The sequence below is a fragment of the Ailuropoda melanoleuca genome, chromosome 3 (genome assembly GCF_002007445.2).
Source record: "Ailuropoda melanoleuca isolate Jingjing chromosome 3, ASM200744v2, whole genome shotgun sequence".
NCBI classification, from domain to species: Eukaryota; Metazoa; Chordata; class Mammalia; order Carnivora; family Ursidae; genus Ailuropoda; species Ailuropoda melanoleuca.
The window spans coordinates 106,230,096-106,256,160 of NC_048220.1; the positions used below are offsets into that span (position 1 = coordinate 106,230,096).

The window sequence follows — 26,065 nt, forward strand, 5'->3', positions numbered from 1 at the left end:
CCACTTGGTCAGAGAGTTTTTTTCAATGGTGTATCCCCTTCATTCCTCTTGAATGTTATCTTTACTCTGTCTGTGCATACGCTACTCCTCTGGCTGTAAGAGTTTTAACCATCAAGAATGGTTACACTACGTTTCAACTAAATGACCATTTTAAGATATTTAGAATTTTACACATTGGTTAATAAGCAATGAGAAAATGCTTTCTTTAGACTCTAAAGTTTAGGGTAAGCAAGATATTTTTGTATCAATGAAGTGTGTAAAAGTATCAGCTACTGAGCTAAAGTCTAAGCCTTGAGCAAGAAAGAAAATGGAAATAGTTTTGGTGGTGAATTAGATTTTGGTTTCAGGTTTGATTTCTATAAATACTAGCAGTCAACAACGTGTCAGTATAGGTGGACCTCAACCCAAGCAGAGAAGTGAGGTACAAAATCTAGTGAAATCTTAAACGTTTTTACAAGTGGCTGCCAAAAGCAGAATCTTGTTTGTTTGTTTGTTTGTTTAGAAGAGGAACAAACCAGAACACAACTCAAGAATTTGCTTATTGAATAAAGCTTCAGAATTGTTTATATCCACATATGGACAGAAATGTCAGGTAAAAGTCAGATCCTGTTACTCCATTCTAAGGCATTTTCCAAATTCTTTGGACACTTTTTTTTTTTTACTGTGCTAGTGTGATAAATTATAGGGTCATCTTTTTTTTTTTTTCTTTGATAGGACTAGTTTATTTTTTTTAATAATTTTTTTAAAGTTATTTATTTATTTGACAGAGATAGAGACAGCCAGCGAGAGAGGGAACACAAGCAGGGGGAGTGGGAGAGGAAGAAGCAGGCTCACAGCAGAGGAGCCTGACGTGGGGCCCGATCCCATAATGCCGGGACCATGCCCTGAGCCGAAGGCAGACGCCCAACCGCTATGCCACCCAGGCGCCCCTTAATAATAATTTTTTATTATGTTATGTTGGTCACCATACAGTACATCCCAAGTTTTTGATGTAAAGTTCCATGATTCATTACTTGCGTATAACACCCAGTGCACCATGCATACGTGCCCTCCTTAATACCCACCACCGGCCTGGACATGTACTCATTTACTCTCTCACATGGCATTAGACATCTATAATGGTCTGGATCCAAACCTAGCTTTGGGGGGGGGTGAATAAGAGGGATTAAAAACAAACAACTAACCAAGACACTGTGATTTTAGTATTACTATTCCTAAAACTGAATAGGAAGGGCAAATAGTGGCTAAAAACCGAGAAAAGAAAAAACCCCCCACAAATAAACAGCAGTTAATATTTCTGAAATTCTAGACTTAAGTTATAAAAGGATTTCAAAACTTAGCACTATTATATTTAATCACAAAGTCAATTATTTCCAAGACAGAAATTCAGCTTTTTTTTTTTAATTGAGAAACAGCTTTGTTTTAATAATAGAAAGGCATTTTCCATGTAAACAGATGGACAGGGCTCTACCAATAGAAAAGTAACACTTGGGAGTTTTTGGAGCCAACAAGGAAGCTAAATCTGTTTAAAAGTGTCCCACTCCAACAGATGCCCTGCACATAGAATGTAGTAGCAGATTAAAAAATGATTCGCCTTTCTGTAATTATTATTTTAATTATTATTTTACCTGCTTTAGTGTTGCTAAATGTTTCAATCTCATATAAATTAGTCTCCTAGTCCTAACTTTGGAAAACCTGTTTGTTTTTTTTTTCTTGCCTACCAAGGCCCACATACAGAATGATAAGCTTTTAATGTCAGACATTCTTGCTTTTAAAAAGGAACTATTTCTGTGGCCACAACCTATGGCCACCTGTCATAAATAATATATACACAGAACTTGGGATGTATGAATGTGATGTTTCTAAATCGTCTTGCATAATGGTTTTAGGTGACCCAAAGAGTTAAAAGCTGTCACTGTCATCAATAGTTATCATACATCAACAGGGTGCATGGCAGTAAGCATTAGCTTTGTTTTCCCTAAACATCTACCAATGAATTATTGATGTTCTTTTGGAAGCACTTTATCACCTCCATGCATTCCTTTCCATTGGTTACAATAAAATATTCCTGCAAGAGTAAAGATGAATAGTACCTTCTATTTGAGAAAGCCTGTCAATCCCCAGTGGGCACTTGCTAAAATACCATGGGAAGGGGAAAAAAAAATTCACTGCTAAGTAAACAAATTCTTAAGGGAAACCGTCAATCATTCTTTTTTTCAATCCATCCTAACAGTTGCCTCAAGCTCATTTAAAATGCTGTCTAGAATTGTGGAGTCAGCATTCTGCCTTTTACCTGGAAAGCTTGTCGCTGGTAAATCCACAGCAGTGTAAGATTCTAGGAGAAACACTGAATGAATGAATGAAAGCTACAACAGAGCTTAATGGTAGAGAAACACTCAGAAACAGGGACAGACTGAGATCACAGAAAAGACATGGAGGATTCCTATTATTTTGGCTGATGCTGAAGAAGAGCTTTTTAGTTACCTACTTGCCCTAAATAAAAAGGCAAGAATAAAAACACCAAATGTATTACGAAGAATGCTCTAAGTAACACGAGGCTGGCTCGTAGAATTTCACAAGCCTGCCCAGCCACCAAACCCCCAGTAAGACTGTGCCTGTGGTTCCCTGCCTTAAGGAATAGTGTTCTCCTACTACAAGCCAGAAATCCTACTACTGACTAGGGAGCAAAGGCTGGGAATAGAAAAGTACAAGTAAGAACAAACCTTTTGCCCCAGAAGTCTGACCTGCTGGTATCAGAGTCTGCACAACACTGTTTCCTTGCCTCCTTTCTACTCCCTCTCCAAAGAGTCACATCAAGTGGCTCCAGCACTTCCCACGTCAATGTCAGCTTTACCTCCTGGTTCTGAAGGAAGAGCCCAAATGCTTATCTTCTAAAACTGCACGGTAATTGAGTTTGGGGGCTACTTTACAGTCCAATTCAATCCATATTTAATTCCAAGAATACCTCATATCTGCAAGAAAGGCTGAAACCACAATATTTTCTTCGTTTTGATTCTGCCTAACTATAAACTCTGCCACATTTGTGTATCTACAGAGCCATCAGCATCAAAGAATCATGTCTAACCAACAGGTTAAAATTCATTTATATATTTGAGAGAGAGAGAGGGAGGGAGAACAAGCACACAGAGGCAGAGGGAGAAGCAAACTCCCCACTGAGCAGGGAGCCCAAGTGGGGCTTGATTCCAGGACCCTGGGATCATGACCTGAGCCGAAGGCAGACCCTTAACCGACTAAACCACCCAGGCGCCCCAGGTTAAAATGTCAAGTGCAACATTTTCCACTGTGGAACTAGAAAATGTTACACACTTCAAACCTTAACATATTGGCTAGACATCATTCTTCTTTCCATCTACTTTCTCAGTCAATCACTGGAAAGGCTCAGACCATTGGGAATACATACTCCCTTCTGATTCTGATATTCTGCAAAGGCCATTGCTTCATACACACTATAAAAGAGAAGGTTTTCTTCTTCCTTTTTAAAATACTCTCCGCGGGCCAGGGAATCCCTCACAGAGGGATTGCATTGAGCCAGCAGAACCTGGATGCCAATGGCTTCATAATCTCTACGAACTTCTTTCAGAGTATGGATCCCTGCTGTATCTAAAAACTGTATTGCACTGCAGTCAATCACTATGGTATGAAGCTCCAAGGGATCATGGGAAAGTTGCACTGAAACTTCATCCTGGATTCCTCTGAGAATCACTGTTTCCCTTGTGATCCTTCTCTTTGCGGCCTTCTTCCGAGCTGCCTTTACTAAGATTGGATTGAGAGTTCTTTTGTATAAAGCAGATTTAAAACATTCTTTGTTTATGTAGTAGAGAGGGGCTATAAAACGGAATATCTTGATGCCTGGCTTAGTCTGAAGATTCTTGTAAGCAGACACGGATTCAAAGATTTCAGACTCTTCCACCAAACCGAGCAATGAAGTCTTTGGCTTCTGAGTGCGGAGAATGACACAAAACATAGAAAAACAAACCCCAATAAGCAAGCCTATTTCAGTACTTATCAGGGCAGAGGACAGCATGGTCACAAACCAGATAACTGTATCCATTCTGCTAACCTTCCACATGTTGGGCAGATCCTTAAATTTACGTAGCGCTCCCCGGAGATTGACAATGGTGATTACACCAAGGACACTTTTCTGAAGGGAATAGAATAAAGGAGCTATTACCAAGAGGACCAGCAAAAGAACCAAGGCTGTCACCACACCAGAAAGCTGAGTTTGGCAGCCTGTTGATTCTTTAACCAAGGTCTTTGCAAGAGCTGCGCTGGTAGTAAAGCAGTGGAAGAAGGAAGGGATGATATTGCAAAAGCCAATGGCATACATTTCCTGATTGGCTTTGACTGTGTAGCCATGTTTCTTGGCAAACATCTCAGAAAGTGATACAGTGATAGCAAAACCAATGATCGAAATAGCTATTGCATCTACAGCCAAACTAGGAATTAGGTTCCAGTCCGGTGCTTTCGGTGGCATAAATCCCGTGGGAATAGTCCCAGCAATACTGGTATTGTATTTCTCATTTAGTTTTCCAAAATGAGAGGCTAATGTGGCTGCCACAACGACAATGAGTTCAGTAGGAACTGGTGCCTTAAGCTTGGACTTGAAGCGCTCATTGAGTTCTTTGGTTGGCAAAAGAACCAAAAGGCACAAAAGGCTGGTGATGAGATCACAGAGATTGGTCTTATGGATGTTTCTGAAGATGTGTACCCAAGTAGTGATGAGCGAGCCCACACCATTACTCCGAGGAAGGCTGAGCCCAAGGAGATACTTGGCCTGAGACGTAAGAATAGTGAAGGAGGCACCGGTGACAAATCCACTCAGCAAGGCATCTGAGAGGTAGACAGAAACAAAGCCCACTTGGAAGAAGCCCATCGCTACCTGGAAGGAAGGAAATACAAGTGTTAAAGTGGAAAAGAGCTTCTGAACCCTCGAATAAATATCCTGGCATTGGTTGCGTGGAGACATACCATTAGAGCGTCACAAAAATGTCAGAGGTAGAAAAAAACGCAATTGTACATCAGTCCTCCCATTTTACAAAGAGAGGGCTCATTTTACTGGCACTCGGAGGGCTAAGGAGCTAGCCCAAAGTCACCCTGTTACTCAGCCCGGATGAGACAAGAACTTAGGATTCCTACCTTTTCTACAATGTTTCTTAAACATGAAATAAGTTCAGACCTCTTTGAAAAAGAAAAAATTCTTAGGATCCACAAGAAATTATAAAAACTCAAACTGGAAAAATTCTCCTAATTAACAAACCATGTGTTTTCATTAAATTACAAATCATTACTATAAAAGTGAAGTTTTTTTGTGTGTGTGTGGTTTTGTTTTTTGTTTTTTTTTAAGATTTTATTTATTTATGTGACAGAGAGACAGCCAGCAAGAGAGGGAACACAGCAGGGGAGTGGGAGAGGAAGAAGCAGGCTCCCAGTGGAGAAGCCCGATGTGGGACTCCATCCCAGAACGCCGGGATCACGCCCTGAGCCTAAGGCAGACGCCTAACGACTGAGCCACCCAGGCGCCCCTAAAAGTGAAGTTTTAACTGATACAACAGAAAACTGGATTCACAACAAAGAATCACATTTAAAATTATTACAGAACACACTTTCTTTAACTTCATGCTGAGAAACTATTCTCATTCAGTGTATATGTGCTTATGCCAAACTGCTTCCCATACTAATTCTGCATCCTCAAAGATTAAACTTTTTTATTTCTTTATTTTTTCCTCTTCCCAATGATTCCTCAGAATTCTACCGAGCCCTTCTTCATTCTTGGTGAGACATACTAAAAAACAAGCAAAAACAGACCCTGAGAGTGCCACTCTTCTGCACATCACCCCCTTCTCCCTCTCCTCTTCACTGGGAACCACATGAAGTGAGCTACTCCTCCGCGGCCCATATTGGAACCAAATGCCTATAACAGAGAAGAGGTTTACGGCTGGCATTGACTCCTGGATGCCAAAAGACAAGGCCATGATGATAATGGTGGGTTAGTAGATTCTATGGGAGACCTGAAGAGAACCTCATTTTCCCATCCTTTCTTCTGGTTAATAATACGAAATAGTGGTTCTCCACTTGTTCCCCAGAAGTCCAAGAAAACTGCTATCTTTGCTGAGAGTCACTCACTAGAGCAGCAAATCTAAAGGCGGGGAGGGAGCCATCTATAATTTGAAACCTCCTGCACTCTTCCCTTTGCCAACCCTTAGCCTGTTACCCTCCTTCTGCTTGTTAATGCGGACTCTGCCAATAACCAACCACACAGCATCTCAAGCAAACCCAATGTTTCTCAGCATAGAAAATGAAGGAGTTGTACTGAGTGATCTGAGGTCGCTCCCATGAGCATGTTTACCATCAAATAATGACAATCTGGCTGACTGAAATTCACTGGTTAAGAGGCAGCCTAAGGTTGGGAAAAAAGAAGCAGCCTTATCTTACCTGTGGAGTCAAACCAGGGCTTGGATTTTGGCTCTATCCCTCACATATCCTAAGCATTCAACAAATGACAGCTTTAATTATTATGATCTCTGAGATCCCTTACAGATCTGAGATTTCATGTACAGTGTTTCCTTTGGCTAGAAATAACCACTCGGTTCCATTGTTTCGTACCTGATAAACTCCAGCCATAAAGGTCACAGTGCTGCCAACTGCAATTGCATAGCAACTTCTGTCACATACCCAGTCTGAGGTCTGGTTTAATAACGTGCTCCCATTTGAAACCATCCCTAAATTAGAAGGCGAGTTATCGGCAGCGTCATAGCCAGCTTTGTGCAGTTCTCGGTCAACTACCTCACCAATCATAAGGCACAATATTCCAAAAATGCCCACAGAGATGTGACGGGAGGTACCCAATAGGAAATAAATGATGCTGGCAAAAAAAGATGTGTACAGGCCATAGATGGGTTCTTGACCAGCCAAGAGGGAATAAGCAATGGACTGGGGCACTAATAAGATGCCTACAATCAAGCCAGACATCACATCCCCTAAAATGTTTTTCTTCAGATCATATTTGGGGAGCCATTGCAAAGCAGGAAGGAAACCCAAAATCATATTTTTGGCTTTGGCTGGACTGCACTGGCAACTCTTCCGCAGTTTTTTAATGACAAATTGCTTGAAGTTAGTATTTGATTTCTCTTGAGCCTCCATATGGATCCTACGATAAAGGAAGCTTTGATCACTGGCTTCAAATTGCTTCAAGTCGGTACTTGATTCCTTTTCAAGCTCTGGGTGCATATTAGACAGAAGGCTGTGTTGGTGATTTCCTTCAACAGAATTCTTAGGTGACAGATCATATTGCTTTTTACTTTCCAAAGACATTTCTGGAGATAGATGCTTCAGCCTCCTACCCTGAAGAAAACACCAGAATTAATGGATTGAGTAATTCTCAGTGCTCACACATTTTAATAGTTCCATTTGTCATTCATGAGAGTTAAGAGGACTTCAGTTTGGGGGTAGCTATCTCATATTCACTTTCTTTAGTTGAGCCTCTTATGTCTTGATCAGGGAAAACCAAAACAAAAAAAAAAAAACAGACCATAAATAGCCAAGTCAAAGCAAATAGGTCATTGGGTATAGGACTTTCCAAAAGTATAAACCATCAAGAATTCTTCTCCATCTCTGCCTGGCTCCTCCTGCAGTTTTTTTCCTCCAGAAAAGCTATCAGGGTGGCCTTTCTCCTTCTGCTATCATTGTCTTCTTTCCAAGTTTTCCACTCCCAGGTATGCTGCAAAACAGGATCTAGTCTCAAATCCTCCCTGCTACCTGCAAGTCCCTGAAACATAAGATGGTCCTTTTCTTGGAATAGACCATAAACTGCTTACCAGATACTTCACAAATCAATGTCTTTGTGTTAGCTGTTTGCTTAGCTTAGAATGGCCACTGACCTCTCTGCCCATCAAGATTCTAATCATTTTTATACCAAGTTAAAATGCTACCTCTTCTACAAAGCACCGACCAATCCCCTAGCCCAAGTGAATCACTATACCTTCTGTGTCCCATAGCATTTTGCACCTTCATTATAGTACTAATCACACTCTTGTTTAGTTAAATAAGAGTCTCTCCAGCTCCTAGAGGAAAGGATATCTTGTTCATCATTGTAATCACGAACAAATGTATAATAACCCCAAGACAGTAGGCTTACAAAATGTTTGAATAAATCAAAGAACAAATGAACACACAACTTTATGACTGTGGCCAAACAGAGATAAAATATATTAGATGGAAGACTCAGAAAATTTCCTGTTTTGGAATTGACAGAAAAATACACCCTTTATTGTAAAAGTTACACACATTAATTTTGTTTGGATGAAGGGACTGTTGCTGGTCATCCCATGTAACAAGAGTGAAATAATGGTTACTTGATGGTCTTATTAAGCAGATAAAGAAGAAAAGAACAGATTTAGATGATCACTTACCCTAAGCAAGTCAATCAGATTTGTGGATACACACAGCAGCTCTTCATTCCTCAGTGGAACCTGTCTATAACTCTCTTCTTACTTCCTACTCAGGCCATGCTACTTTGAGTACATTTCTTATGTTCTTCTATTTTGGAACAGCTCTTGGTGATTCCTGGGTCAAAAGGCTTTTTCAAACCTAAGATATGCAAAAGAGGCATAAGAAAAAAACAACAAAATCCGAATCTTGCCCTACATAGCTGCTATCTGGGAAGGAAAAAGATAAAAGTTAACACTAAAAAATGCAACAGAGTGATGGAAAATGCAACAGAGTAAGAAAGAATGGAAATAAAACACTAAAAGTGAAAAACACAATAATAGATGAAGAATGAATGCCTATGACAGGGTCATCAACAGAGTCAAAGAAAGAATCCATGAACTTGAGGACAGGTCAATAGAAATTACCCAAACTGAAAAAGAAAGAGAAAAACAGATTTTTTTTAAAAAAATCAATAACAATAACGTAAAAGAACATCCAAGGGCTATGGGACATATTAAGCAATTAACTTATGTATAATTGGAATTCCAAAAGGAGAGAACGAAGAATGGGCAGAAAAAATATTTGAAGATAGAGTAGCCAAGAATTTTCAAAAATTAAAGACAGACACCAAACGAAGAATGGGCAGAAAAAATATTTGAAGATAGAGTAGCCAAGAATTTTCAAAAATTAAAGACAGACACCAAACTATAGATCCAAGAATCTCAGAGAATACCAAAAACAACAAATATAGAAACAAAACCAAAACAAAACCCCACACCTACATATATCATATTCAAGCTGCTGAAAAAAAGGACAAAATCCTGAAGAAGAAGAACATCCTGATGACAGCCAAATTACTCAGCTATCAGAGAGAACGAGTTCTCAACATTTGCTGCAACATGGACGGCACTGGAGGAGACAATGCTAAGTGAAATAAGTCAAGCAGAGAAAGGCAATTATATGATTTCTCTCATCTATGGAACATAAGAACTAGGAAGATCGGTAGGGGAAGAAAGGGATAAAGAAAGGGGGGTAATCAGAAGAGGGAATGAAGCATAAGAGACTCTGGACTCTGAGAAACAAACTGAGGGCTTCAGAGGGGAGGGAGGTGGGGGAATGGGATAGGCTGGTGATGGGTAGTAAGGAGGGCACGTATTGCATGGTGCACCGGGTGTTATATGCAACTAATGAATCCATCGAACTTTACATCAGAAACCAGGGATGTACTGTATGGTGACTAACATAATATAATAAAAAAACATTAAAAAAAACACACACATTAAACACACAGGAACAAAGACAAAAATCATAGCAGACCTCTCATTTGAAACATCAGAAGATAAAAGAGTAATGCCTTTATCACAGAAAAACAGCTGTCAACCCAGAATTCTATACCCAGAAAAAATATCTTTTCAAAGATGGAGAAATAAGAACTTTCTCAGACAGGGGCGCCTGGGTGGCACAGCGGTTAAGCGTCTGCCTTCGGCTCAGGGCGTGATCCCGGCGTTCTGGGATCGAGCCCCACATCAGGCTCTTCTGCTATGAGCCTGCTTCTTCCTCTCCCACTCCCCCTGCTTGTGTTCCCTCTCTCGTTGGCTGTCTCTATCTCTGTCAAATAAATAAATAAAAAAAAAAAAAAAAAAAAAAAAAAGAACTTTCTCAGACAAACACTAAGAGAATTTCCAGTAGACCAGCACTACTATATATACATACACCTGACAGAAACTAGGTCTACACAATACACAACAAAGAAGTAAAGTCCACATGAACACATGGAACACATGAAAATAAAATAAAATCCACTTTTAATTTAAAATACCTTTAACTGGGGTGGGGAGATGGGGTTACAGGGTGATGGGTATTAAAGAGGGCACGTATGGTGATGAGCACTGTGTGTTATACACAACTAATGAATCGTTTAACACCACATCAAAAACTAACAATGAATCATATGTTGGCTAATTGAACATAATAAAAAAAATACCTTTAATTGCTCTAAAAAATAAACACCTAAGCAACAATAGGAATCTATTTTGTTTATAGCATATGCAAAATAAAATGTATAAAAATAGCACAAAAATGGGTAGAGGAATTGGGAATTGTAGGTTCTTAAACTAGATGTGAAGTGATACATTATTACTTGAAGGTAGGCTCTGCTTATAGATGTATATTGTAAACCCAAGAGTAACCACTAAATTTTTTAAAGGTATAAATAGTAAGTCAATTGTAAAGATAAAATGGGATCATTAAAAAATTCTCAATCCAAAAGAAAGCAAAGAAAGAGGAAAAAAGGGACCAAAAGTGGATGGAACGCATTGAAAACAGCTTGCAAGATGGCAGAGTTTAAAACAAACAAAAATAATTGCAACTGTGAATGGTCTAAACATGTCAATTAAAGGCAGTGTCAGATTTGATTAAAAAATAAGACCCAACTATATACTATCTATAAGAAACCCGATATTTATTTATTTATTTATTTATTTATATTGGAGATAGAGCATGACAGGAGGGGTAGGGGGAGAGGCAGAGGGAGAGAATCTTAAGCAGGCTTCACACCCAGCATGGAGCCTCACACAAGGCTAGATCTCATGACCCTGACATTATGACCTGAGCCAAAATGAAGAGTCAGATACTTCATCAACTGAGCCACCCAGGTGCCCCAAGAAACCTATAAATATAGATAGATTATAAAAGTGAAAGCACTTGCCCAATGTAGTAATTTATTTAGCTCGTAAGTGACTGAGCCAGGTAATAAAATCCAGATTTTAGGACTCGAAGCATAGCTCTTTTTGAGCACGGTACTATTCCTATCCCCTATCTAATTAGCTTTCTCTAACCTCAGATACTTCCAAACACATTTGAATTCAGCTACCCTACACATCCCACTTTCACCTACCTGCTACCTAGCACTGACAACTACAAACTTGGACCCTACTCTCCGTTTGCTATACTCTTGGCCATGGTCCTTTTTATCTCTAGCTCTCAAAACTTTAGGTATTCATTCACAAACAGTCCTAGAAGGAACTGATACAGCCATCAGTCTGAATCCAAAAGCCATCTCTAGTCTCCTTTATCTGTCCTACTCACCTCTTAAAATTCTCAACACTGTATTTTCTTCACACATATTTCAAAACCCAAAGCAACATAAAATCACTTTAAAAATTATCTTAAACTAAATTGTAGGTATGACCTTCATACAAACTAAGTTCCTTGAGAGCAAGCTCCACTCGAATTCATCTTGTATCCTCCAAAACGTCCAGGCATATGCTTTCTAGAATAGGAACTACAACATTTGCTAAGCATATAACTCAAATACAGAACAAAGCAGGATGCAAAGCAATATTTATTTTCAAGTGGAAATATCTACTTTGGAACGTATTTTTCAAATACCCCTTTTTGCACAAAAATCCTCTCACTGCCCAAGACAATTACTGCTTTCAGTTATAGTGTTCACCAACTGCTTCATGAAAATTAAGAAATGACAGTGTTTATCCTTGGAATAGGGCCTACAGCCAGACATCACTTTAAGAGGCTGGAATACAAACTATGTATTTCATGAAGTTCAATAAAATATGATTCCACTGTATCATGTAGGCTAGTGTCTCCCTTTATTAACACTGGTAATTGAGAGTGAGGAAAGGAAAGGTTCAAGAGGAAAACACTTGAACTTTTCACATTACTTTGCAGAAATCAGAGGGAAAAACAACACAACATTTGAAAAATGCATTTACATAGGCATACATTAAAGGACAACAGTAGTTCAGGCGACACAAAAAAGGAAAGACATTTCCGTACTTTCTTCTTCAACGGCACACATGCAGCCATGAGCACTAGAAGGCGGTCTGATCCAGGTGAGCACACCCAGCAGCACTGGTACAATTCCCGTGCGAGTTACTGACAGCTGAGAGCTCTGGACTAGACGAGAGGTTACATCTCTTCTATAGATGTCCGATAGTGGTCAGCCAGCTTCTTTTTTGAGGATTTGGATATAAGCAAAACAATGTCTACTTTTGGTAATTACACTATAGAACTTCAATTAGCAGTGCTTATATCACAGTTTTGCAATTTGTGCAACTGAAACCCCTCTTCAGAGGGCAGTCGTTTTCAGAGGAGAATGGTAAAGTCGGCCTCTGAAACATAATGGTTCCACAACCGGGCTTTGTTCGACCTGCACGCGTGTGGCACAACTCACCGCCACAGAAAACCAAAGCCGCCGACCACTGTGGTCACAGCATCTGCACAGAGGAGAAATCTCCAAGAGCTGGAATAGTTCAGAAAGGCTTCAAGGGAAGAACTTGTCTCATGTCTTACCTGGGCTCTAAAGTCTGGGTCAGAGTTGAAAGAGTAAGAGAGGACTTGGAAAATATGTGAAGGGGAAGAAAACTCAGATAGTTCTGGGGTTGTTAGGAAAGAATTGGAAATCAGAATGTTTACAGCAACAGACGCACGTGGGAAACTGGTTTAAGAAGAGATCCTCGAGGCTCCTGTTTGCCAGGTTAAAAGAGGCAGACTTCCATCTGCAGGCAGTACGCAGTCCCTGCCGGTTTCTGAGAGGGTTTCAGATATCACTTATTGGTAAATAATTATATATTATCTTATTACCTCTTCTGATCTGTTATGCTATTAAATTCTTTTCCTACCAAGCAATTAATATCTTACTTTTTTGCCTTTTATGAATAAAGAAACAGCTTAAGATTGTTTTCGAAAAAACTAAACCTGACAATTATCATATGGTTTCACTCATCTGTGGAAAATAAGCAATAGCACAGAGGACCATAGGGGAAGGGAGGGAAATTTGAAGGGGGAGAAATCAGAGAGGGAGACGAACCATGAGAGACTCTGGACCCTGGGAAATAGACTGGGGGTTTCAGAGGGGAGGGGGGTGGGAGGAGGGGTAACAGGGTGACGGGTATTAAGGAAGGCACATGTTGTAAGGAGCACTGGGTATTATACGTAACTAATGAATCATTGAACACTGCATCAAAAACTAATGATGTACTATACAGTGGCTAACCGAACATAGTAAAAATAAAATGCAAAAAAAATTTTTTAAACGTTCAGTAAATAAAGAAAAAACTAAACCATAAACAGGTACAACTGAGGCAGAGTCTCCATTTACACAGTGCCATCTGATCCTCCAACTCACTGTTGCCAGACAAATCCAGGGAAGAGCATACCTTCCACACCTATTTCCATCCCACTCACAGGCACCTGCAGCCACGACGGCTGGAGCCTAGGCAACTGTTCCAGGCCTTTGCCCTAGGCTGAGAAGTTAACACTGTGAGAGGGCAGGCCTCCTGGTGGAAAAGGAAGGACTGTTCCCCAACAGATGAAAATTCAGGCCCATCTTTGTTTTGTGGGTTTGCAACGCTTGCTTATTCCACAAACGTTCATTAGTGCCAACAAGCCTTCCAAGGCTGGATTGGTTAACTTTTCTATGGGAGCTCCTAGAGATTGGTTACTGGTCTTCATTATATCATAAATATTTACTAAGCACCTACTATAAGCTAACCACCGTGCTAGACACAGTGCATCAGAACCTAGACCCCAAACCGCGGGGTCAATCTTTCTTTTCCCTACCCCACTAACTCTATATTGATCCATCAGTAAGTTCTGTCTGCTCTACCTCAGGCTGGATATCTATCTTCTCCCTACTGCCCACAGTACCTGGAATCTAACCACTTTTCCCTCCCCTCCACCGTCTTATCTGGGCCACTCTAATAGCCTGCAAAATCTGAACCCTGGTTACCTCTCTACCCTCATTTCCTACTGGCCTTCTTGCTGTTTCTGGAACATGCCAAGTTGATTCCCTTTTCAGGGTCTTTGCACTGGCTCAAGTTCTCTTTGCCTGGAATAATCACCCCCAGATCTTTGCAGGCTTCTTCTCATCCTTCAGGTCTCAGCTGACGGATCATTTCCTTAGAGAGACCTTCCTTGATCATTCCAAACAAAATAATACTCCACCCCATTGCTAAACCCTTACGTGGCTTTATTTCTTCATAGCACTTTCACAGTGACTTTTGAAATTATATTATGTATTTATACACTAAAGAAACTATTACAGTCTTTCTCATACATACTGTATCCCCAGTACCAAAAATAACGCTTAGCACATAAAAGATCAGTAAGTTCTTGCTAAAATGAATAAGAAACCCAGTTTCTTTGCACAATCAAAGGGCTAAGACAATTACAAACAGATAAACTATAACACTCTAAGTGCCATTGACAGAGGTTTGGCATGTTCTGAGAGTGGAGCATAGGGTACAGGCCAATGTCAGAAGCTGCAGATAAGAAAGGAAAGGAAACTCAGGCCAGTGAAAGGCCCTAGTATAATCCCAGACCCAGGAAAAAGTCACCCAGAATGCCAGATTCCTGGGGTGAAGCTGCAGGAGATTAAGACTAGAGTGAAAGATTGGTTTCTCATTTGATCCCAAGAACCCGACTTCATCCTGTACGCTACAGCTGACAAAGGCATAAACTCCAAGGCGGGGCAGGGGTAGAAGAGGTTTGACGTTTCAGTGATACAACCAGACAAGAGACAGTAANCTGTACGCTACAGCTGACAAAGGCATAAACTCCAAGGCGGGGCAGGGGTAGAAGAGGTTTGACGTTTCAGTGGTACAACCAGACAAGAGACAGTAAAGGAGAAGGACAAATCTAAGATGAATCATGAGGTGGACCACACAAAAGGAAGAATGATGTATAGGAATATGGAGGAGGAAATGGAAAGAAAGGAGACAACAAAAAGTTTGACTTTAGGTTTCACAGCTTTGACATTTCTGTTAGATGTCCAAATGAGGCTGTCCAGGGAGCACTCAGAAATGGGGGTGTCAAGCACAAGAGAGAAGCTGAAACTGGAAAAACAAATGAGGAGAGGAGGACTGTATTGGTCATTAGCACATAAACGGTATCTCATTTTTCTCTGAATTCCCATTGATTAGACGTTCAGTAAGCGTGTTGAATATGTGCTCTACCTTCTTAACTAGATTAAAAGTTGTTCAAGGAGATGTTTTACACTTTTTGAAAACTCTCACAATACCTAGCATAAAATTTGGCATGAAAGCATTTAATAAATATTCTGTTAATGGACGGACTGGTTTCTATTATTAAAAAGTTACTTTAACAGGGGCGCCTGGGTGGCACAGCAGTTAAGTGTCTGCCTTCGGCTCAGGGCGTGATCCCGGCGTTATGGGATCGAGCCCCACATTCAGGCTCCTCTGCTGTGAGCCTTGCTTCTTCCTCTACCACTCCCCCTGCTTGTGTTCCCTCTCTCGCTGGCTGTCTCTATCTCTGTCGAATAAATAAATTTAAAAAAATCTTTAAAAAGTTATTTTAACAAACAAATTCCAAAAAAAACTACCTTTGACTTTTAAAATCTGATTTTTGTTTCTCTGAAAGGTAACTGATACACTGCTGGTGGGAATGTAAAATGGTGCAACCCCTGTGGAAAACAGTCTGGTAGTTCCTCAAACAGTTAAAGAGAATCACTACATGACCCAACAATTCTACTCCTAGGTATATAACCACCCCCCGCCAAAATTAAAAACAGGGACTGAAATAACTTGTATGCCACTATTCATAATAGCAGTATTCACAACAGCCAAAAGGTGGAAACAACCTAAGTATCCACCCACAGAGGGATGGATACACATTGTGGCGCAAGCCATACAATGGAATATTGTTTAGCCACTAAAAAGGAATGTAGTTCGGAGACTCTTCATCTACATCATGGATGGACTCTGAACCCATGACGTCAAGTGAAAGAAGCCAGGCACAAAAGGACAAACACTGTATGATTCTATTTATATGAGACCTCTACAACAGGCAAATTTATAGAGACAGGAAATAGATCAGCGATTACCAGGGACTGCAGGGATGATTTCTTGCTTAATGGTTACAGTCTCTCTTAAGTTTTAAAAATAACAACTACTGACAGTTACACAACATTGTGAATTGCATTTGATGCACCGAACTGTAAATTTAAAATGGTTAGAATGGCCAATTTTATGGGTTTTTAAAAAAGATTTTATTTATTTATTTGACAGAGAACAGGAGAGCACAAGCAGGGGGAGCGGCAGAGGGAGAGGGAGAAGCAGGCTCCCTGATGCAGGACTTGATCCCAGGACCCTGGGATCATGACCTGAGCCGAAGGCAGTCGCTTAACCAACTGAGCCACCCAGGCACCCCCAATTTTATGTTTAATATGTATTTTAACATAAACAAAAGTAGGAGAGGAGCATATAGTACTATAAGGTTCTTACGCTACACACGAAATGGTTTAATACCACTGAAGGTAGGCTGTGATAAATTAAGGATTCCTACTATAAACCCTAATGCGATTCCATTAATCACAAAGAGTTATGGCTAATAAACCAACAAAGGAGATAAAATGGAATCACAGAAAATCCTGAATAATCCAAAAGCAGACAGAGAAGGGGAAATAAATAAATAATAAATAAATAAATAAATAGCCACCATATAAAATAACCTAGATCTAAAGTTTGTGGAAAACTTGAAGTCTTAACATTAACCTAATATTGATGTGAACAAGTCCTCTACCAAAAGACTCTCTTCACTTACGTGGAAAAATCTCAGTTAAACTAGACTGTAATTGGTGTGGACTGTGTAGTTTCGAAATAATTTTCCGGGACCCACACTGCTTGTAAGCAGTGTAACAGTGACTAGAACCAAAGCTGTCTGATTCACACCTACTCTGTCTCTGGACTGCTTATTTTGAAACTTTTCAAATCTTCAGAAAAGTTATATTCACAGTTCACCAATTACACAATTTAACAATTCACCAATTGTTAATGTTTTGCTACGTCTGTACTTTTGCACGGTCCAAACATACTTGTTTGGGTTTTTTTCCATACAACTACTTGAAAATTACAGACATACTGTAGCCTTAAACACTTAATGGGACCAACATTTTTTTTCTTTTTAAAGATTTTATTTATTTCTCAGAGAGAAAAAGAGAGAGCGCAAGCGGGGGAGCTGCAGGCAGAGGAAGAAGCAGGCTTCCTGCTGAGCAAGGAGCCCAATGTGGAACTCAATCCCAGGACCTCAGGATGATGACAGGAGCCAAAGGCAGACGCCCAATCAACTGAGCCACCCAGGCGTCCCAGAACCAACATTTTTTAACCACCATGCATGCTGCCTCTTCTTCAAAAGAAGCATTCATTAACAACATGAGATCAAACCACTGGGATACACTCTCCAAAAATCTGCAATGGCTCCCTACCTTCTATTGCATATAATCTAAAAAGTTTATTATAGGCTTTGCTCCATAAATGAGCTGAACCCGCCTTTCTTTTGCTTCCTTCCACACACTGCTGTTCTAGTCACCAATCCATGAAAATATCAAGCATCCTTTGTTCCTCTGGGTCTTCACTCATGTTGTTCATTCATCTGGAATGCCTTTTCCTTCTATCTTATCTATCTTTTCCTTTTCCCAATCCTTTAAGGCCCACCTCAAATGCCACAGGACAAGAGAGCTAAAACTTCTTTGGCTATGCTGCCGTGACATATTCCATATAACTACTTAGCACTTAAAGTTACATGTCTTTCAAGCTACAATATACATTTAAAGGCAAACACCAAGCCATCCTTATTCCTCCATAACCCAACATCTGACCCAATGCCTCCCATTGGTGTTACAGTGGTATACCTGTATTTATTGAAATGAACAAATATGTGAAGTTTCAAGTAAATGTAACGAAGACAAAAAAGTCTTCCTATTTTTCAGTCATCACAAATGATTAACAATGTTCATTTATGTCTGTGATGCAAAAAGAAGAACCACCATAAAGCTTATACCAGTAGCACAAGCGTTATGATGTATTATTTCTGGTATAAAGCCCAATGTAAGACAGAAAAGTAAAATACCCAGGAGGAAAATAACTTAATGTAAAACCACAATCGAATTATTAAATAGTTCCTTAACAGTAATTCACTGCTTTCAAAGAGATTTCATATACATCTCCCACTTGCCTCCTCAATAAATCTAAGAGATTATGAATCCTCTCCTCCAATCTGAGGATTATAAATCCTCTCCTCCACTCACTTGCTCAACTAGTAAGACCAGATTCTCAACCCTCATTTTCCAATTTCCAAGGTTCCCTCTCTTTCTAAAACACCACTTCACCCCCAAATTTGTTTCCTTGCTAAGAAGTTTTAAGAGCTAGCTCAAATCAATATTTTGCAATTAAGTGCTCAACTCATTTCTGAATGTTATTAATTTTAATAAGTGAAGGTAACAAACTGCTTGAAGCAGTTTAAGCAACATTACTGAAGCAAGTTTGGTAAAGGATTAAGAATAAAATTACTTTTATCTTTCGTATGACACACATTTGGTAACATTTTCATTTTCCTTTTCTATCAGGAGGAAAAATGTAAAATTTACCTCTGTAACTACACTTTGGTTAGAATAATTCATATCCCAGCCAAGAGTCAAACAAGCCAAGCAGGTTCCTACTTCCATCTACTTCTGCTGGCCCTCTAAGTGGAATGCTGCTTGGGGCTATGTTCATGGCTTTGCCTCTTGCTTCTTTTAGGTTTCTGCTCAACTACTGCCCTGATCAGTTCCTTCCCAGACACAACTTCTACAATAGCACCACTGCCGCCTCCGTGTCTCCCTCCTGGGCCCATCCCTGCCCTGCACTCCTATCCCCCTTACTTGGCTTTATTTTTCTCCATGGCCCTTCTCACCTTGCACTATATTCATTCATTCGTTCATTCATTCATTCACTTATGGTTGTCTTTCTCATGAGACCAGGAACTTGCTCTGTTTTGTTCACAGCTGTATATCCTATGCCTTGAACCATGCACAGCACTTAATAAGTGCTTAACAAATATTTGTTGAGTGAATGGATGAATGATAGCTTAACAGCTATGGAGTAAAGAAAAAGCAGTGTCCCCTCTCCCTCCACCTCCATTCTCAAGAAATTACAGTTTGGCAAGCATCTGCCTGGGGTTTATGCTCACTGAAAGTAATGTCAATGCTCAAAATGTTCACCCCTCATAAATCTAATCTAGACCTCTCCAAAGCCAGGAATATGCAAACTCTAGATCTTCCCCTGGGAGGCAGCATATTGTAGTACAATGACATTCACATGCAGAGATCTGTTAAAATTCAGATTCTCAGGCAAATTCAGGAATGAGATCCAAGACTGCACCCTGGGTGACTAAGAGCCAGTGAGGTGAGGGCCACGCTAGGAAAATCACTGGGTATTTACTGGAGTCAGACAGCTCTCTATTCAGATCCCAGCTACAATATTCAACAGTTGTATGGCACTGGTAAAAAACTTCCTTTTGCTCAGCATCAATTTCTCACCTGTAAAATGGGGATAACATTATCTAATTTGCAGGTTGTCTAAAGCTAATACAAGTACTTAGCACAGTGCCTGGCACACAGCATCTGTTCAATAAACGACAGTGACTAGTCTGTCCTTTGAGATTCTTGAGGGAAAACTGGCTCGTTTCTTCCAACAGGATTGGCTCTCCATTTCTTACTGGATTTTCAAAAACTGGATTTTCAAATCCAGTTTTTACTGGATTTTACTGGATTTTCAAAATTTCTGCTTAACCCAATGTTGGATATCACATTAGTTCCAGATTTTATATAAAGGGCCCTAGAAATAAGGAAATGGAAAAAAGGAACCAGAATAGGTGCCAGAAAGTTTAAGTCCCCTATGCTTCTAACTCACGTGATCCCCAATCTGTGCAAAGAAAGGGCCCAGCCTGATACTCTGTGAGTTTGGGAGAGCTGGCTACAAGTCCTAGCTCTGCAAATGACTTGCTGTATAATGTCAGGCAAGGATCTGGCCCTCTCCGTATCCTTTCAGTGTCCCCATCTATACAGTGAAAGAATTTCAACTTAGTCTACGAGTCTGGAAGAAGTACAGTTCCTGACTTGTACTCAACCCGGTGTGTGGTTTTAAAAACCAAGATAATGAAGTCCTCTCGCGTGTCCAAGCCTCAGTTTCCCCCTCCGTCCAAGGGTGGGAGGCTGGGTGGTGGTGGCGGCTCTAATCTCCTCGGTCTTTTTCCCAGTCATCTGGGTTAGACACGGCTAGATGAGGACTCCGGCAGAACAGCACCGTTATCTACGAGGTGCGGGGCCCCGGCGTGATATGGGGTAGAGGGTGGGGAGCCGAGCGAGAAGCAGGGTTGGGATCGCCGCGGTGGGAGAGGGGGCTTTCCCCCAGCTCCCGCCCCTGCTGACCGAGGGTACAACCCCGACGCACGCCCACCTACCACGGCCTGGCCACGACGCCCGGGCTTTCTTCCCACCACGCCTCCGACACAGGCCAGGATGCCCCCAAGAGGGGCCCGCTGACCGCAGGCCGGCACCGCTCGGTTCTCCCTTCTCGCGCCCCCTCCCCTCGTCTTACCTCTCGGGTCTGGGCCTCCCGGCTCGACGAGGGCCCGCAGCACGTCCTCCGCCGTGGCGGGACTGAACGGACACCACGGCGCGGGTAGAGATAGCCCGGTCCGGGACCGGCCTCCCTTTAACCAGCCCGTCCCCTTCCCCGCCCATCACCCAGCCCCCGAAAAAGGCGGGGCCCGGGCGGGACCGCGGGGAGAGGCCAGGAGGGACCGACCGAGAGGTGCGGAAGACCCAGCCTGTACAACCGCTCTGGAGGTGGCAGTCACGTGGCCCCGCGGGCGAGCGACGAGACCGCCATCCAATGAGTCGACCCGGCCCGCGGGGGTACCGCCCCCTGGCTGCTCTCCTTCTCGCGATTGGCTGCCCTGGGCAGCAGAGCCACGAGTCCCAGATTCTTAGGGCAATTCCTTCTCCGCTCGCGCAGGCGAGGAGGTATTACCCCTTTTCCGCCTTAACTCTGAAAGCGTAGGGAGGAAAAAGTGTCAGGAGAAACTCGGAAGCGTTCTGCCTAGAGCTCTTAAGTGTTCAGCGTTTGCGTGGGGGCAAGGTCTTTATCGCTGACTCCTTGGGACCCCATTCACTCCCAGCCCCGCTTTGTAGGTGGGGAATGAAAGCCCGGAATGGGGAGAAGTCTGCTGGGAAGTTAGGGGCTTTGCCCTCAGTGTAACCTACTACTCTCCGCTGAAGGTCCCAATAGCCAGAGTTGCTTTTTAAGATGTGAATAAAAATGTAAGAATAAATACGAAATGTAATTCCAACCTCGTTTAAAATCCTCAGTGGCCTTTCTTGACATTTATAGATAAAATCAAATTCCTCCCTACTCTTTTGAGGCCCTGAATGCCCTGGGCCCTGGTGCCTTTCTCCTCACCGGAAATCTGTCTTTCCCTCTGTGCTCTCCACCCATCCGGGGCTCCTTTGCCCGCCCAGCTTGTTCTCTTTTGAGACCGAACACTGGTTCCTAATGCCTGGGTTCTTTCTCATCTCAGGTCGCAGCCTAAAAGTCCACTCTCTCTCCCCAGTCACATCCTATCCTGTTATCCTGCTTTAATTATTTTCTCCCTAACTGGGCACTCTCTGATATTGAATACATGTTTATTCGTTCTTTCTTCCTCTTGTTTATAGCCTGCAGGGGTGGGGAGGGGTTGAGGTGGGCACTAGATGGAGTGGAAGGTCAAGGGCACCTGTGAAAGAAGCAAAATGGTTAACCTCCTTTCCTTCCCTTTCCAGTGAACCTCTTCACAGTAATTTTAAGGAACTCCATTTCATGTCTAGAGATGATCCTCAAGTTTCTGTCAACCATCAGATCCAGAGCTTCCGGAAGTCAGAAGCCATATTGGGAAGCAGAACACCTGGGTTCTACTCCTGATGCTGTCCCTTGTGACTGGAGGTTAGTCAATAGGCCTCAGCGTTCTCACTTCTCCAAAGGTAGTTGATACCCCACCACCCCTCACACCCAGCGTGCCCCTCCTTCCTAGTCCTGGAGAGGGTCAAGTAAGACAAGAAGGGTAGAGTATTTTGCCAACTCCCTGTAGGCTGCCAAACTTACAGTGGCAACAGATGCTGATTTCGGGGTGTATATTTCTGGATGCACAAAACTCTTCACATTCATTATTTAATCCTAATAGCAGCTCTCAAGGAGGTGTTATACTATGATGCTCCCATTATAGGTGAGGAAATGAGACTCAGAGATGTTAGGGGTGACTTGCCCAAGGTCTCAGTTAATAAGTGACAGTAATATGATTTTAACCTAGTTACATCTGACAGCAAAGCTCATTCTTAACCACTACACCCACTGTGTTGGCCAAATGTGAGAATCTACCGTGCATCCTTGCATATAGTAGACACCAATTAAACCGGTGTCTATTTAATAATTTAATAATGGCTATGACTTTCTTTCTCTTATTCCATACTTTTAAATCCACATTGCAGATGAGGAAACTGAGGGTCAGAATATTAAGTTACTTAAGAGGTCATGCAACTGGCCAGAAGTGGATTTTGAGGTGGGACAGAGGTAGATTTTTAAACTGACAGCAGCCAGATGCCAAAGCCCAAGAACATGTGGCTATGACCCAAGGCAAGGGAAAGGTGCTAGAGAGGAAGATTTAGACCAGTCAGTTAGTGCCTCTCTCCCTCCCAGTTCAGCATCTCCAACTGCTATTTAATGCGGTGGGCCTCTCTGCCTCCCCCCACACATATCCCCAGGGGCCCCTGGAAGTGGACTTTGGTCTGCCATTCCTACCTTACCTTCCTAAATGATCTAGGTCCCTGCAGCAGGAATCTAAGAGGTGAAACAGATAGCCAAATCCCTCCTAATCTGCTTTTCCTCAATAACAGCAGGTCAGCTGCCCAGCCAGCCAGAAACCAGGTCTCTTGACCCCTCCCATGTAAGCCTGGGCATTTTCCCTCCTGTTGGTCTCCGAGTTCGCAGAGGTGCTGGCCCCTGGAGGATCACGTATTATAGCCGTTACTCTGTCCCAAACTGCTTTTCAAAGAGTAACTAAAGTGAGGGTGTTGACAAGTAAGTCATTTCAGGTGAGAGGCCACCTGAGGAATTACCTCTGCAGTCCTTCCTGACCAGCCACACTTCCCAGGCAGGACAGGTCACTTGCTCTGAGGCCTGGCTATAAGGGGCCCCAGGCTGACTCCCATTATTGAACAGGCTAGTCCAGATTTGCTATTCCAACTTATTTTCACTGCTATGGGTGTTTCACTTTTTTTCTTTTTTTAAATTTGATTGTTCTTGAAAACGGGTAACATGTACAAGTAAATTTAAAAGATCAAAGAGTTTAGGATGAAAAGTAAGTCTTTCTCCTACACTATCCATTCTTACCCCATTGTTCCTTCTGGAGGCAAACACAGCACCAGTTTCCTGTGTTACCTTCCGGTTATTCTATACCAGCAGTTCTCAGTCCTGGCTACCCATCCGAATCTCCTGGAGAACTTTTAAAAGATAACAATGTTTGGGTCCCATTCCCAGATAGTATGATCAAATTCAAGTAGAGTGGACTCAGGCATTGATATTTTTAAAAGCCCCCCAGGAGATTCTGATGCCCACAGAGGGTTGGCAAACCAGTGATCTATGCAGGTACTAGACCCTATCTCTTCAAACAAAAGGGACATACAATATACACTATTTCACACCTTTTAAAAACTAATATTATATGTTGAAGACTGTTCCATATCAGTGCATAAAGAGCTGCTTTCTGGCTATCTATTGCTGAGTTAAGGAATCACTCCAAAACTCAGTGGCTTAAAACAGCAGTCATCATTTTGCTAATTTGCAATTTCTGTGGGTCAGGAGTTTGCTCAGAGCTTGACTGGGTGGTGTCTCATAGACCTATAGTGAGATAGTGGCCAGGTTGGGGACAGGGCATGGGGACGAAGCAGCTGAAGGCTGTCTGGACCTCTCCTTGTGGCTCTCTGTGTGGGCTAGTTTGGGCTTCCTCACGCTATGGCAGTCTCAGAGCAGTCTGTGCTTAAATGACAGCTAATGACTTCAAGAGCCAGTGTTCCAGCAAACAAAGAGGACACCGTATAGCCTCTTACAGTCTAGCCCCAAAGGCACGTAGCTTCACTTCTATTGCATTTATTTGGTTGAAAGCCATAAAAGCCTGACCAAGGGGTGCCGCCTAGATGTCTCAGTCGGTTAAGCGTTTGACTCTTGATTTCAGCTCAGGTCTTAATCTCAGGGTCTTGAGTTCAAGCCCCACATTGGGCTCCATGCTGGGCATGGACCCTAAAAGAAAAGAAAAGAAAAGAAAAGAAAAGAAAAGAAAAGAAAAGAAAAGAAAGAAAAGGAAAGGAAAGGAAAGGAAAGGAAAGGAAAGGAAAGGAAAGGAAAGGAAAGGAAAGGAAAGGAAAGGAAAGGAAAGGATAAAAGAAAAGGAAAGGAAAGGAAAGAAGGGAGGAAGGAAAGAGAGAGAAAGAAAGAAAGAAAGAAAGAAAGAAAGAAAGAAAGAAAGAAAGAACGAACCTGACTGATTTCAAGGGAGGGCAATAGACTTCAAATCTCCATGGGAGAGGTGTCAAAGTCACATTGTAAGAAGGACATGTGGGGTGGGGCATGTTTGGTCACAGCAGCTGAATAGTACTCCAATGTTTGGGTACACTGTCATTGATTTCAGCATTGAGGGACATTTATGTTGTTTCCATTATTTTAATATCACAAAGGGTACTTTAAACTATTATAAATGTTTTTCCTCTGCCCCCTATCCCCACTCCTTAAAAGGGGCTTGGTCTTTTGATCACTCAGCTCTCAGGGCCACTGTGTGGCAGGATAGGACATAACCATTCTGAGGCTCAAGAAGTGATCCCCTCTCACTTTGGGCCTTTGAGGGAAATTATGCTGAACTGTCCCAGATGAGGAAAGAATGGAGAGTCAAGTAGTCAGGGAGAAAGGAGATTTTTGAAAACTTCCCCAAGGTTGATCCTTGTCCTGCTAGGCTTTGCAGGACATTTGAGTGGCAAGGATCTGGGCCTCTCTCTGCCCTGGGCAGGTGGGAAAGCCTCCCATGTGGGTGGCCCTGGGTTGCCCTGGGAGATGGAGGACCCCTGAACCCCTGCAAAAAGAAGAACGGTTGGCCTTTCAGGGGCCATACCAACCTGAATGAAGAGCACATTTATGGTATCAGTGTGAACAAAAGGCCAGAGGGCTGTTCTTTGGCTGTACTGAGTTAGACCAACAGACCTTCACATGAACCTGGGATGGGGCAGAAGTCAAAATAATTATCTGGATTGAATATCTTGCCAGCATTGGGAGATGGAGGCTTGGAACATAGAACTTTAATGTGGAGAAAGAAAAGGCTTGTGACTCTTCACCAGGGTGAAGGAGCACAAGTCACTTTCCCTACAAATATTTAGGTACAGAATATTATGTTATTTGACTGGCCCACAGCAATCACAAGCCCCAGTTCCCCAGGTTTGTTCCTTCACGGGTATGTGCCAGGTGCTACGGGAGATGGTCATTCAAAATAGAACATGATCTTTACATTAAAATATTGACTTTCCCATTATTTCTTTACTTAAACTCTTGCATTTGGGGATATCAAAGATTAGTAGTGAAATTGTTCTGTCTTTCTGGGTAAGACTTTTAATAACAAGGTAAGAAAATAATCAAGCAGGTATGTAAAGATTTCACTACACAAATATTCAGTGAGAGTACCAAAAAATTAGGAACAGCCTAAATAACCAACAGCTAGAATGTTAAACAGGTTATGACTCAGCTACCCA

The 26,065-nt window shown here is 41.9% G+C and overlaps 2 protein-coding genes across 9 annotated transcripts in view; one reads left to right on the plus strand and one right to left on the minus strand.

The window, feature by feature from the left end:
- Positions 1-1,391: 1,391 nt before the first annotated feature.
- On the minus strand, positions 1,392-21,099 carry SLC26A2 (solute carrier family 26 member 2). Of its 3 annotated transcripts, none has more exons than XM_034656885.1 (4): positions 20,841-21,099; positions 8,430-8,607; positions 6,625-7,357; positions 1,392-4,900 (listed from the first exon to the last, which is right to left on the minus strand). In XM_034656885.1, exons 3-4 carry the CDS (start codon positions 7,330-7,332, stop codon positions 3,383-3,385), a joined length of 2,226 nt encoding a protein of 741 aa, XP_034512776.1. In that variant the 5' UTR covers positions 7,333-7,357; positions 8,430-8,607; positions 20,841-21,099; the 3' UTR covers positions 1,392-3,382. The 3 variants fall into 3 exon arrangements, with proteins under 3 accessions (XP_034512776.1, XP_011221846.1, XP_034512777.1); XM_011223544.3 differs by having other exon boundaries at positions 6,625-7,362; XM_034656886.1 differs by lacking the exon at positions 6,625-7,357.
- A 158-nt stretch (positions 21,100-21,257) lies between these two features.
- The window catches only part of PDE6A (phosphodiesterase 6A), a 68,755-nt gene continuing 63,947 nt past the window's right edge, over positions 21,258-26,065 (plus strand). For all 6 annotated transcript variants that reach the window (XM_034656887.1, XM_034656892.1, XM_034656891.1 and 3 more), the window contains exons 1-2: positions 21,258-21,565; positions 22,064-22,223. The gene's annotated coding sequence lies outside the window, so the exon portion shown is untranslated. The remainder of the gene's footprint in view (positions 21,566-22,063; positions 22,224-26,065) is intronic.

Excerpts from the sequence above, each read along its gene's own strand:
- SLC26A2 (XM_034656885.1), bottom strand. The coding sequence starts at position 7,332 with ATGTCTTTGGAAAGTAAAAAGCAATATGATCTGTCACCTAAGAATTCT. Across the intron at positions 4,901-6,624 it reads TTATGGCTGGAGTTTATCAG|GTAGCGATGGGCTTCTTCCA; the intron begins GTACGAAACAAT and ends CCTTCCTTCCAG.